At 42.7% G+C, this 14,670-nt stretch overlaps 1 protein-coding gene across 1 annotated transcript in view; it reads left to right on the top strand.

The window, feature by feature from the left end:
• ptprk (protein tyrosine phosphatase receptor type K) overlaps positions 1–14,670 on the top strand; it is an 89,788-nt gene that overhangs the window by 53,102 nt on the left and 22,016 nt on the right. Inside the window, 8 exon segments of the mRNA XM_079474297.1 lie at positions 27–190; positions 196–427; positions 2,024–2,133; positions 2,334–2,535; positions 3,484–3,589; positions 3,773–4,049; positions 4,220–4,256; positions 5,854–5,989. Of these exon segments, the coding sequence (XP_079330423.1) occupies positions 27–190; positions 196–427; positions 2,024–2,133; positions 2,334–2,535; positions 3,484–3,589; positions 3,773–4,049; positions 4,220–4,256; positions 5,854–5,989 (1,264 nt within the window).

Raw genomic sequence — 14,670 nt, 5'->3', positions numbered from 1 at the left:
TGTCTCTCTCTGTCTGTTTTTTTTAGGGTTATGCTGTCAATTGATCTTTGCTCAGAGTGATACGTCCCCCCTCATTTTTGGAGCCCTGAATGTGTTTTCATCAAAGTGTCTGTCATATCTCACAGAACCCATGCGGACCCCCAAGAGTCTGAAGATCGCAGAGACGCAGGCGCGCTTCATCGCCGTAGACTGGAGTCGCTGGGCTACAACATAACCCGCTGTCACACCTTCAACGTCACCATCTGCTATCACTACCACAAAACCCCCAACCAGAGCAAAGCGGACTGCCTGGAGATGGACCCCAAAGCCCCCCGACACGTGGTGGCTAACCTGCCTCCCAACACCAATGTCAGCCTGAAGATGATCCTCACCAACCCTGAAGGCCGTAAAGAGAGCGACGAGACCATCATCCAGACAGAAGAGGACGGTAAGAACTCCTGCAGCTCCGTTGTGTGCGAGGCGTCCGCTCTCTCTCTCTTAATAACAGAGAAATGGCCAAACATTTCCCCCCATTTCCAATGTTTACAGAGCAATCCGAAGTAAAAACCTAAGTTTGTTTTGTTGAATTCTGTAGATGAGGCAAATGTTTAGCAGAATAATAAAAAGGATTTATTGTGAGGGGAAGATCCCGCTGTGAGTGTTGACACATCTGGGACACACGTGTCACGTGTCTTCTCTTCCTAAACACAGTTACGGCAAGATAAAAACTGATCAATCCAAAACTTCCCATCTAACACAAGAACAGCTCTTCAGGTTATTTTAGAGACAGATCTTAACCTGCAGCTCTGCAAACACATTTATTTCTTTATTTTGTGTTTGTAAAGGGAATAATGTGCATCATGAGATTATTTAACATCGGGGCCGGCACCAGGACGTTTTTCTTGGGGGTGCTAAGCTGGGCTAATAAAATGACACTCGGCGTATGGGTTTGTTATTATTTCAAGTTTCTGTCAAGAGAAACTAGCACAAGGTTTCGAGTCCTTTCACAGGTACTTCACTAGCCTAATTATTCCTTCTATAACCGAAAGCAAACTTATCAATGCTATACTCTTCTGTTCTTTGTATTGAAATAGAATTAGCAGTAAAACGTGCTCATTTAACCACGACGTGTTCTGTAAAGTGCAGATTAATCAAAACGTTGAAGATTTTCACAATTGGCCCGAACTCCATGTTTTAGTTTTACAATTCTGTAACTGTAATGTAAACTCTGATAAGTTTGCACCCGCGCTCCTCATACACACAACACAACATCTGATTTGTTACAATCCGGTTTACCTGCTCTCTGCGGTAAGATGCTGAAGAGCTTCTCTTCCAGGTCAATGTCATTTGTTTTAAGTGATGTTATCCAAGTCACATTTTCTTACACCAAAGTACTGGAAAAGTTTGACTGGGCAGGTCACTATAAAGTCACAGGCTTGATAACAGATGCCAATCAAACATGATCCAAAAATACATTTGAATTGTTTTGATTGATTTCGGATGTTATCAGCTTGTTTGTAATTATATTAAAATGAATAAATTAATAATATTATGAGAAATCTTCTTTTTTAATTGCGTTGCCGGTCGTTCAGCCCAACCTCACCCATCAACTTCATTATTAAACACTGGTTAGCCCCACAGCGCCGCCATTATTTAACATTGACAATAGAATGATTTTGCTGGTTTTGTTTCATTTATGATGACGTCTCACTTTAACACATGAAAAACCATCACAGTGATTCCCAAACACACGTGACAGTAAAGTCTCATATCAGGGGGATGTATTTCTGACCGTTGAGATATGACCGACACAAAACAGAGAATGACTGACTATCTTTTGAGGAAATACTCCACTAAGAGAAGACACGTGTGTCCTGAAACGAATGTGTTTTATGAGCTCTGAAGTGCAGTACGGACCCGAGATGATGTGTTTTCACACGATGTTATTCATCATCACACACGACAGGTGAAATAAATGATGTTCCGATATGTTTTCAGTCAGTGTTGATGGAGTTCTCATGTGTTCATGTTTCTGTTTGTGTAGTTCCTGGTGCGGTTCCTAAAGAGTTTGTGCGAGCGTTTCCCTCCGAAGAGAAGATCACATTACAGTGGAAAGAACCACTTGAGCCCAACGGCATCATAACACAGTATGAGGTAATCTGTGTGTGTGTGACCCAGTATGAGCTAACCCCACAACCCCACATTCTTATGTTATCTGCATCCAAAATGTGCCATAGATGTATATGATATTATATATTTATTGTGTTGGGTGGATGCTGATGGGTTGTAGACTTGAATGAGTATGATGTAGGCTAGTTGTGTGTTAATGAGGATTGTTGTGTTGTTGTGTTCAGATCAGCTACAGTGCGGTTCATTCGTTTGATCCGTCAGTGGTGTTACAGCGACCGGCGGTGCTCGTGTCATTACACTGGAACACATCTCGACACAACTTCACACAACTGCACCCTGGAACCACATATCAGTTTCTGATCCGAGCCAGTACCAGCAAAGGATACGGACCCGCAACCACACTCAACGTCACCACTAACATATCAGGTGTGTGTTATAATTGAATCAGTCAGGAGCTGTTCTGACACTTTTGTCTTCGTCCTTTGTTGTTTGATGAACTTTTAAAAGATTTATATTTTGCTGCTGCCCCTTTCAGAGATGCACGGATGTAATATACCGTGACACATGCGTTGTGTTTTTTTAATTGGAGACGTTCATTTAAGACATAACGGATGACTTTTACAAGGATACTTGCTAATATGGGCATTTTGGCATCATTTCATGTGCATATGTCTGTTTATGAGTAAGAAAACGTGAAAGAGAACTCAATTCAGTATTTTGTTGAACAGTGTCTGAGTTGCGGCTTTCTGGCCACACACACATATCTCAAACACCCCTTAAGAACAGAATCAAGTTTTGAGAATATTTAAATAGACATGGCTTCCCTTACGATACGTTACTATCAAGTGACATCTCTCATGCTGGCCCCGGGCCATCGGGCTGTCTTTATTATTATTATTGAGCCTTGAGAAGCACCAGTCTTTATATTAGTTTGTTTGTTTGCATTCCGTTGAATTCAAGGTAAAAGCTCCTGATGTGTTTTCTAATGAGCGGCAGTAAAATTGTCATTATACATCACCGCTCGGAGGTGTAATACAAGCGCAAATGTGATTCTCCATCATTTCACAAATCCATCACTTCACATGAAAGAAACGGTGACACAGAAATGTCGTGTCCAACATGACACTGATATTTACAAACTGGGTGTTTGTATCTCACATATGCACTGATTTAAAACAAAAAAGAAAAATGAGACGTACACATACACAAAATGAATTTAAATAAACATACTTTTTGTAAAGATTTTAAAAAGAAAATTGACTAAAAAGATTTGAAAACATGAAAAAGTGTTTGAGGCTGGAAATATACTGAAGGATTTTTTGTCATAAGTATTGCATCAGCTTTCTGTCTGTCTGTCTGTCTGTCTGTCTCTAGCACCGACTCTAGAGGAGTATGATGGATCAGAAGCTTCACTGAATGAGACGGCCACCACCATCACCGTTCTGCTGAAACCCGCCCAGGCTAAAGGAGCTCCAATCAGGTGCGTCCCTTTCTTCATCACATGACTTATCTTCAGGCAGTAATGAGTGAATTCAAATATTTTCTATCTCTTTATTTTATTTTAAATGATAAAAAGCTCTCTCGCTCTCTCTATGTCTGTCTGTCTGTCTACCACATCTTAATGGAGGTTTGAGTGCTGATTGTCTGTGTCTGTCATCAACAGTGCCTATCAGATCGTAGTGAAGGAGATAAACCCGCGGCGTGCTCGACGGGAGGCGGGAGGCAGCGGCGAATGTTATCGTGAGCCGGTGTCCTATCAGAATGCCGTCAGCGGGGGTGTGCTCTATTATTTTGCGGCAGAACTTCCACCCAGGAATCTTCTGGAGCCGCTGCCGTTTACAGTGGGCGACAACAAGACATATCAGGGGTACTGGAACGCCCCGCTTGCTCCGCGCAAAAACTACAACATCTACTTTCAGGCCGTGAGCAGGGTGGAGAAGGTGAACACATCACAAACATGTGCAGAAGCGTTTGTTTATGTACCTTCAGACTGATCATTATAAAACAAGTGATGACATCATTTTTATCATTCAACATATGTAATATAGATGAATATTCTTTGAGTTTCTGCTCCTCGATGACCTGTTTGTTTGTTTTCTTTGTTTTACAGGAAAGTAAAACGCAGTGTTTGAAACTGGCATTTAAAGGTAAAGTCCTTTCTCTCTCTCGCCATAAAAGGTTCATTGAAAAGTGTGTGTGATGGTTAGATCAGAGCGGTCTTTTGGGATTCACACTATTTGTTTTATTCAACATTTTATCTATGCAGACGTGTTTTGAATATGTTCATTGTGTTATTGTTTATGCAGTGGAATGTGTATGTGTGTAATTCATTGTAATGTTGAATTGCATCTCGTCTGGAGTTATTGCAGATTTATTTTGTATCCTCGGGGTCTTCATTAATTGTTTTTCAGCGGGAAATGGAATGATAAAACTCTGCCCGAGGCTCAGATCGCTCTCACAGCAGATTACATATAACCCACCTCATGTGTTGTTTAGCAACAAAGATGAACTTTGGTTTTGAAACATGGAATTTTATCTCCAAAATGCATGTAATCTTGTAGTCACAATTATGAGAGTTGACAGAAACAGCGGTGATATCTGATATTGTGTTTTGAACCTGACTGATGATCAGTGTTTATGTCATGTTGCTCAGTCTGATCCCAACCCAGAAACCAGATCATGGGTTAGGGTTATTGGGACAGTTGTTATTTGTGCATGACTGAAGTTTAACACTTTTTGCCTGCGGAGAAGATCCAGTGATGGGTCATGTGACCCAGCTTTATTATTATGATGATGATGATGATGATGGGGGAGTGGTGCTCTCTCTCCGTCTCTTCGTCTCACTCTGACTGGATGGAGTATTATGTGTAGAGGATGGAGAAGCAGCAGTGATAGGAGCTTTTGCTTTTGTTGGAGAGCTATTGTGCGGTGAAGGTAAAGCTGCCCCGCGGCTCCGGACGCTGAGAGGGAAGCTCGATGGCTCTATTTAACAAAGCCATGTCACTGGATCATTACCTTATCTCCCCTAAAAGCTTCAGGACATGGACAGAAGATTCATTCACTGCCGCCGCTCAGACTCATTCACACTGAAGCTTTACCCATAAAGCCTTTAACAGGAGTCAGCAGCAGAACGCTCATAAACACCGTCTCTGTGTGGACATCTCAGAGAGAACGAACCCAACCGATATGACGGAATATAACAGAGATCATGTATAGAGCTGTGACTTTTATCTTCTGTTCATCTGCCTCAAACTTTCAACTGTTTCATACTTGTCTTTTTTTCCAGCGTAATGAGTTTTGTGCCCTGTATAATGTATGAGTGCCGGGTAATAACATTAGCATTGAACAACAGAGCGAAGGTGTGGACGTCTGCCAGTGTTTGGAGAAACATATCCCACAGTCTTTTTCAAGCCATTCTGTCATTTTCTGGCATCGTCTCAAGTGAAAGATATCCCACACACACACAGCCGCTGATGCCACTTTTTGTTTGTCAGCCGTCCAGGCGTTTTCATAGAGGAACAAATAAAGCCCACGCTTGTCTTAAGGTTCAGAACGGAAATATTCTCACTTTAATGACGATTGGCTTTATTTAGAAGTGTTTGGAAGGAGAAGATTAACATGCATGCCGATGTCGTGATATGAATATTTAGTCGTGTTTTATTTGTAGATGTAAGAGAGAGTAGAATGAGATGAGCTATCCCACATATCAAACACACACAAGAGTGAACATTTAAATGTTTTCAGGGGCGACAGAAGAGCCGGAGGTGATTCCAGACCCGGCCAAACAAACAGATCAGGTGGTGAAGATCGCCGGCATTAGCGCTGCGGTGCTGGTGTTCATTCTGCTGGTGCTGGTGGCCGTTCTACTGGTGAAGAAAAGGTAAAACTTAAATCACAAACGTCTTCTGTCACTGTCATCTCATGGAATCATCCGCCGTGATGAATTTGAAATAAATTAGAAGGGTGCGAAATGGCCGTTTCTATGGCCCTGTGTGTTGTTCAGCTGTTTTAAAGAGAGGAAAAACATTTGATGTGCATGAACGCGAGTGTTCTTCTGCCGCTGTGTAATGCTGCCATCATGTGTTCTGCTCTTGAACAACACACCAGGCCAAACACAATGAGGAAAAGAGTTTCAAAAAAGAGCTTATATCGAAAACTTATAACAACCCTCAGAAATAAGTCGATACATTTATAGCTCAAACACTTTAAATAAGTTCTCTGAAACAATATAAATGATAATGGGTTAAATAAAATAATTCAGTATATTTAAATGTATGCATCGCATGCACGCACACACACACCACACCACACTCTTTTCTAAAGAGTCTTTCAGTCTGTATATATTTTGTCATTTTGTGTGTTTCCTGGGAATGGAACCTGTAATTTATTTCCATTTTGAACACGAGCCCATCAACTGGCAACAAGCCATATGTTCAGCTATTAGATAAATTTTATAGCACATTTGTTGCAAATTTTGTTGTACTTACACCAAAGTAGCTAAGTTGACAGCACACAGCACCACAAATAATAAACGTATAAGATATATAGATGTGTAAAATAGATGCATTCTCTTCTATACTCCATTTGGCTCTGTCCATTGCTCTTCTATATTTCATTTGGCTCTGTCCAGTGCTCTTCTATATTTCATTCGGTTCTGTCCAGTGCTCTTCTATATTTCATTCGGTTCTGTCCAGTGCTCTTCTATATTTCATTCGGTTCTGTCCAGTGCTCTTCTATATTTCATTTGGCTCTGTCCAGTGCTCTTCTATATTTCATTTGGCTCTGTCCAGTGCTCTTCTATATTTCATTCGGCTCTGTCCTGTGCTCTTCTATACTCCATTCGGTTCTGTCCAGTGCTCTTCTATATTTCATTCGGTTCTGTCCAGTGCTCTTCTATATTTCATTCGGTTCTGTCCAGTGCTCTTCTATATTTCATTCGGTTCTGTCCAGTGCTCTTCTATATTTCATTCGGTTCTGTCCAGTGCTCTTCTATATTTCATTCGGTTCTGTCCAGTGCTCTTCTATATTTCATTTGGCTCTGTCCAGTGCTCTTCTATATTTCATTTGGCTCTGTCCAGTGCTCTTCTATATTTCATTCGGTTCTGTCCAGTGCTCTTCTATATTTCATTCGGTTCTGTCCAGTGCTCTTCTATATTTCATTCGGTTCTGTCCAGTGCTCTTCTATATTTCATTTGGCTCTGTCCAGTGCTCTTCTATATTTCATTTGGCTCTGTCCAGTGCTCTTCTATATTTCATTTGGCTCTGTCCAGTGCTCTTCTATATTTCATTTGGCTCTGTCCAGTGCTCTTCTATATTTCATTTGGCTCTGTCCAGTGCTCTTCTATATTTCATTTGGCTCTGTCCAGTGCTCTTCTATATTTCATTTGGCTCTGTCCTGTGCTCTTCTATACTCCATTCGGTTCTGTCCAGTGCTCTTCTATACTCCATTCGGTTCTGTCCAGTGCTCTTCTATACTCCATTCGGTTCTGTCCAGTTCTGTCCAGTGCTCTTCTATACTCCATTCGGTTCTGTCCTGTGCTCTTCTATACTCCATGCGGTTCTGTCCAGTGCTCTTCTATACTCCATTCGGCTCTGTCCAGTGCTCTTCTATACTCCATTCGGTTCTGTCCAGTTCTGTCCAGTGCTCTTCTATACTCCATTCGGTTCTGTCCAGTTCTGTCCAGTGCTCTTCTATACTCCATTCGGTTCTGTCCAGTGCTCTTCTATACTCCATTCGGCTCTGTCCAGTGCTCTTCTATACTCCATTCGGTTCTGTCCAGTTCTGTCCAGTGCTCTTCTATACTCCATTCGGTTCTGTCCTGTGCTCTTCTATACTCCATTTGGCTCTGTCCAGTGCTCTTCTATATTTCATTTGGCTCTGTCCAGTGCTCTTCTATACTCCATTCGGCTCTGTCCTGTGCTCTTCTATACTCCATTTGGCTCTGTCCAGTGCTCTTCTATACTCCATTCGGCTCTGTCCTGTGCTCTTCTATACTCCATTTGGCTCTGTCCAGTGCTCTTCTATATTTCATTTGGCTCTGTCCAGTGCTCTTCTATATTTCATTTGGCTCTGTCCAGTGCTCTTCTATATTTCATTTGGCTCTGTCCAGTGCTCTTCTATATTTCATTTGGCTCTGTCCAGTGCTCTTCTATATTTCATTTGGCTCTGTCCAGTGCTCTTCTATATTTCATTTGGCTCTGTCCAGTGCTCTTCTATATTTCATTTGGCTCTGTCCAGTGCTCTTCTATACTCCATTTGGCTCTGTCCAGTGCTCTTCTATATTTCATTCGGTTCTGTCCAGTGCTCTTCTATATTTCATTCGGTTCTGTCCAGTGCTCTTCTATATTTCATTCGGTTCTGTCCAGTGCTCTTCTACACTCCATTCGGTTCTGTCCAGTGCTCTTCTATACTCCATTCGGCTCTGTCCAGTGCTCTTCTATACTCCATTCGGCTCTGTCCAGTGCTCTTCTATACTCCATTCGGCTCTGTCCAGTGCTCTTCTATACTCCATTCGGTTCTGTCCAGTTCTGTCCAGTGCTCTTCTATACTCCATTCGGCTCTGTCCAGTGCTCTTCTATACTCCATTCGGCTCTGTCCAGTGCTCTTCTATACTCCATTCGGCTCTGTCCAGTGCTCTTCTATACTCCATTCGGCTCTGTCCAGTGCTCTTCTATACTCCATTTGGCTCTGTCCAGTGCTCTTCTATATTTCATTTGGCTCTGTCCAGTGCTCTTCTGTATTTCATTTGGCTCTGTCCAGTGCTCTTCTGTATTTCATTTGGCTCTGTCCAGTGCTCTTCTATATTTCATTTGGCTCTGTCCAGTGCTCTTCTATATTTCATTTGGCTCTGTCCAGTGCTCTTCTATATTTCATTTGGCTCTGTCCAGTGCTCTTCTATATTTCATTTGGCTCTGTCCAGTGCTCTTCTATATTTCATTTGGCTCTGTCCAGTGCTCTTCTATATTTCATTTGGCTCTGTCCAGTGCTCTTCTATATTTCATTTGGCTCTGTCCAGTGCTCTTCTATATTTCATTTGGCTCTGTCCAGTGCTCTTCTATACTCCATTCGGTTCTGTCCAGTGCTCTTCTATACTCCATTTGGCTCTGTCCAGTGCTCTTCTATACTCCATTCGGTTCTGTCCAGTGCTCTTCTATACTCCATTCGGTTCTGTCCAGTGCTCTTCTATACTCCATTCGGTTCTGTCCAGTTCTGTCCAGTGCTCTTCTATACTCCATTCGGTTCTGTCCTGTGCTCTTCTATACTCCATGCGGTTCTGTCCAGTGCTCTTCTATACTCCATTCGGCTCTGTCCAGTGCTCTTCTATACTCCATTCGGTTCTGTCCAGTTCTGTCCAGTGCTCTTCTATACTCCATTCGGTTCTGTCCAGTTCTGTCCAGTGCTCTTCTATACTCCATTCGGTTCTGTCCAGTGCTCTTCTATACTCCATTCGGCTCTGTCCAGTGCTCTTCTATACTCCATTCGGTTCTGTCCAGTTCTGTCCAGTGCTCTTCTATACTCCATTCGGTTCTGTCCTGTGCTCTTCTATACTCCATTTGGCTCTGTCCAGTGCTCTTCTATATTTCATTTGGCTCTGTCCAGTGCTCTTCTATACTCCATTCGGCTCTGTCCTGTGCTCTTCTATACTCCATTTGGCTCTGTCCAGTGCTCTTCTATACTCCATTCGGCTCTGTCCTGTGCTCTTCTATACTCCATTTGGCTCTGTCCAGTGCTCTTCTATATTTCATTTGGCTCTGTCCAGTGCTCTTCTATATTTCATTTGGCTCTGTCCAGTGCTCTTCTATATTTCATTTGGCTCTGTCCAGTGCTCTTCTATATTTCATTTGGCTCTGTCCAGTGCTCTTCTATATTTCATTTGGCTCTGTCCAGTGCTCTTCTATACTCCATTTGGCTCTGTCCAGTGCTCTTCTATATTTCATTCGGTTCTGTCCAGTGCTCTTCTATATTTCATTCGGTTCTGTCCAGTGCTCTTCTATATTTCATTCGGTTCTGTCCAGTGCTCTTCTACACTCCATTCGGTTCTGTCCAGTGCTCTTCTATACTCCATTCGGCTCTGTCCAGTGCTCTTCTATACTCCATTCGGCTCTGTCCAGTGCTCTTCTATACTCCATTCGGCTCTGTCCAGTGCTCTTCTATACTCCATTCGGTTCTGTCCAGTTCTGTCCAGTGCTCTTCTATACTCCATTCGGCTCTGTCCAGTGCTCTTCTATACTCCATTCGGCTCTGTCCAGTGCTCTTCTATACTCCATTCGGCTCTGTCCAGTGCTCTTCTATACTCCATTCGGCTCTGTCCAGTGCTCTTCTATACTCCATTTGGCTCTGTCCAGTGCTCTTCTATATTTCATTTGGCTCTGTCCAGTGCTCTTCTGTATTTCATTTGGCTCTGTCCAGTGCTCTTCTGTATTTCATTTGGCTCTGTCCAGTGCTCTTCTATATTTCATTTGGCTCTGTCCAGTGCTCTTCTATATTTCATTTGGCTCTGTCCAGTGCTCTTCTATATTTCATTTGGCTCTGTCCAGTGCTCTTCTATATTTCATTTGGCTCTGTCCTGTGCTCTTCTATACTCCATTCGGTTCTGTCCAGTTCTGTCCAGTGCTCTTCTATACTCCATTCGGCTCTGTCCAGTGCTCTTCTATACTCCATTCGGCTCTGTCCAGTGCTCTTCTGTATTTCATTTGACTCTGTCCAGTGCTCTTCTATATTTCATTTGGCTCTGTCCAGTGCTCTTCTATATTTCATTTGGCTCTGTCCAGTGCTCTTCTGTATTTCATTTGGCTCTGTCCAGTGCTCTTTTATATTTCATTTGGCTCTGTCCAGTGCTCTTCTATATTTCATTCGGTTCTATCCAGTGCTCTTCTATATTTCATTCGGTTCTGTCCAGTGCTCTTCTATACTCCATTCGGTTCTGTCCAGTGCTCTTCTATATTTAATTTGGCTCTGTCCAGTGCTCTTCTATATTTCATTCGGTTCTGTCCAGTGCTCTACTGTATTTCATTCGGTTCTGTCCAGTGCTCTACTGTATTTCATTCGGTTCTGTCCAGTGCTCTTCTATACTCCATTCGGCTCTGTCCAGTGCTCTTCTATATTTCATTTGGCTCTGTCCAGTGCTCTTCTATATTTCATTCGGTTCTGTCCAGTGCTCTACTGTATTTCATTCGGTTCTGTCCAGTGCTCTTCTATACTCCATTCGGCTCTGTCCAGTGCTCTTCTATATTTCATTTGGCTCTGTCCAGTGCTCTTCTATATTTCATTTGGCTCTGTCCAGTGCTCTTCTATATTTCATTTGGCTCTGTCCAGTGCTCTTCTATATTTCATTTGGCTCTGTCCAGTGCTCTTCTATACTCCATTCGGTTCTGTCCAGTGCTCTTCTATACTCCATTCGGTTCTGTCCAGTGCTCTTCTATACTCCATTCGGTTCTGTCCAGTGCTCTTCTATACTCCATTCGGTTCTGTCCAGTGCTCTTCTATACTCCATTCGGCTCTGTCCAGTGCTCTTCTATATTTCATTTGGCTCTGTCCAGTGCTCTTCTATATTTCATTTGGCTCTGTCCAGTGCTCTTCTATATTTCATTCGGTTCTGTCCAGTGCTCTTCTATACTCCATTCGGTTCTGTCCAGTGCTCTTCTATATTTCATTCGGTTGTGTCCAGTGCTCTACTGTATTTCATTCGGTTCTGTCCAGTGCTCTTCTATACTCCATTCGGTTCTGTCCAGTGCTCTTCTATATTTAATTTGGCTCTGTCCAGTGCTCTTCTATATTTCATTTGGCTCTGTCCAGTGCTCTTCTATATTTCATTTGGCTCTGTCCAGTTCTGTCCAGTGCTCTTCTATACTCCATTCGGCTCTGTCCAGTGCTCTTCTATACTCCATTCGGCTCTGTCCAGTGCTCTTCTGTATTTCATTCGGTTCTGTCCAGTGCTCTTCTATATTTCATTTGGTTCTGTCCAGTGCTCTTCTATACTCCATTCGGCTCTGTCCAGTGCTCTTCTATACTCCATTCGGCTCTGTCCAGTGCTCTTCTATACTCCATTTGGCTCTGTCCAGTGCTCTTCTATATTTCATTCGGTTCTGTCCAGTGCTCTTCTGTATTTCATTTGGCTCTGTCCAGTGCTCTTCTGTATTTCATTTGGCTCTGTCCAGTGCTCTTCTATATTTCATTTGGCTCTGTCCAGTGCTCTTCTATATTTCATTTGGCTCTGTCCAGTGCTCTTCTATATTTCATTTGGCTCTGTCCAGTGCTCTTCTATATTTCATTTGGCTCTGTCCAGTGCTCTTCTATATTTCATTTGGCTCTGTCCTGTGCTCTTCTATACTCCATTCGGTTCTGTCCAGTTCTGTCCAGTGCTCTTCTATACTCCATTCGGCTCTGTCCAGTGCTCTTCTATACTCCATTCGGCTCTGTCCAGTGCTCTTCTGTATTTCATTTGACTCTGTCCAGTGCTCTTCTATATTTCATTTGGCTCTGTCCAGTGCTCTTCTATATTTCATTTGGCTCTGTCCAGTGCTCTTCTATATTTCATTTGGCTCTGTCCAGTGCTCTTCTATATTTCATTTGGCTCTGTCCAGTGCTCTTCTATATTTCATTTGGCTCTGTCCAGTGCTCTTCTATATTTCATTTGGCTCTGTCCAGTGCTCTTCTATACTCCATTCGGTTCTGTCCAGTGCTCTTCTATACTCCATTCGGTTCTGTCCAGTGCTCTTCTATACTCCATTCGGTTCTGTCCAGTGCTCTTCTATACTCCATTCGGTTCTGTCCAGTGCTCTTCTATACTCCATTCGGCTCTGTCCAGTGCTCTTCTATATTTCATTTGGCTCTGTCCAGTGCTCTTCTATATTTCATTTGGCTCTGTCCAGTGCTCTTCTATATTTCATTCGGTTCTGTCCAGTGCTCTTCTATACTCCATTCGGTTCTGTCCAGTGCTCTTCTATATTTCATTCGGTTGTGTCCAGTGCTCTACTGTATTTCATTCGGTTCTGTCCAGTGCTCTTCTATACTCCATTCGGTTCTGTCCAGTGCTCTTCTATATTTAATTTGGCTCTGTCCAGTGCTCTTCTATATTTCATTTGGCTCTGTCCAGTGCTCTTCTATATTTCATTTGGCTCTGTCCAGTTCTGTCCAGTGCTCTTCTATACTCCATTCGGCTCTGTCCAGTGCTCTTCTATACTCCATTCGGCTCTGTCCAGTGCTCTTCTGTATTTCATTCGGTTCTGTCCAGTGCTCTTCTATATTTCATTTGGTTCTGTCCAGTGCTCTTCTATACTCCATTCGGCTCTGTCCAGTGCTCTTCTATACTCCATTCGGCTCTGTCCAGTGCTCTTCTATACTCCATTTGGCTCTGTCCAGTGCTCTTCTATATTTCATTCGGTTCTGTCCAGTGCTCTTCTGTATTTCATTTGGCTCTGTCCAGTGCTCTTCTGTATTTCATTTGGCTCTGTCCAGTGCTCTTCTATATTTCATTTGGCTCTGTCCAGTGCTCTTCTATATTTCATTTGGCTCTGTCCAGTGCTCTTCTATATTTCATTTGGCTCTGTCCAGTGCTCTTCTATATTTCATTTGGCTCTGTCCTGTGCTCTTCTATACTCCATTCGGTTCTGTCCAGTTCTGTCCAGTGCTCTTCTATACTCCATTCGGCTCTGTCCAGTGCTCTTCTATACTCCATTCGGCTCTGTCCAGTGCTCTTCTGTATTTCATTTGACTCTGTCCAGTGCTCTTCTATATTTCATTTGGCTCTGTCCAGTGCTCTTCTATATTTCATTTGGCTCTGTCCAGTGCTCTTCTATATTTCATTTGGCTCTGTCCAGTGCTCTTCTATATTTCATTCGGTTCTGTCCAGTGCTCTTCTATATTTCATTCGGTTCTGTCCAGTGCTCTTCTATATTTCATTCGGTTCTGTCCAGTGCTCTTCTATACTCCATTCGGTTCTGTCCAGTGCTCTTCTATATTTCATTTGGCTCTGTCCAGTGCTCTTCTATATTTCATTCGGTTCTGTCCAGTGCTCTACTGTATTTCATTCGGTTCTGTCCAGTGCTCTTCTATACTCCATTCGGTTCTGTCCAGTGCTCTTCTATACTCCATTCGGCTCTGTCCAGTGCTCTTCTATATTTCATTTGGCTCTGTCCAGTGCTCTTCTATACTCCATTCGGCTCTGTCCAGTGCTCTTCTATATTTCATTTGGCTCTGTCCAGTGCTCTTCTATATTTCATTCGGTTCTGTCCAGTGCTCTTCTATATTTCATTTGGCTCTGTCCAGTGCTCTTCTATATTTCATTTGGCTCTGTCCAGTGCTCTTCTATATTTCATTTGGCTCTGTCCAGTGCTCTTCTTTACTTCATTGCTGTCTAATGCTCCTCTTCATGAATGTGAAGACTGTGCTCTCTTACATTATACGCTCTTGTTTAGTAACAGTGTAATGATAGTGATGACAGTATGACTGCACACTTTATTCTCATGTTAGTCGTGGTCTTTAATCTGCATCTTTAAATGTAATTCAACTGAAAGCTGTGAGACGTTTGTTTTGTTGAGGGTTTATTTTCAGAATTTTGT

Source organism: Barbatula barbatula, assembly GCF_947034865.1.
Source record: "Barbatula barbatula genome assembly, chromosome: 15".
Taxonomy (NCBI): domain Eukaryota; kingdom Metazoa; phylum Chordata; class Actinopteri; order Cypriniformes; family Nemacheilidae; genus Barbatula; species Barbatula barbatula.
Note: the sequence above shows the minus strand (reverse complement) of the source record. Positions and strands in the feature narration are given on the sequence as shown.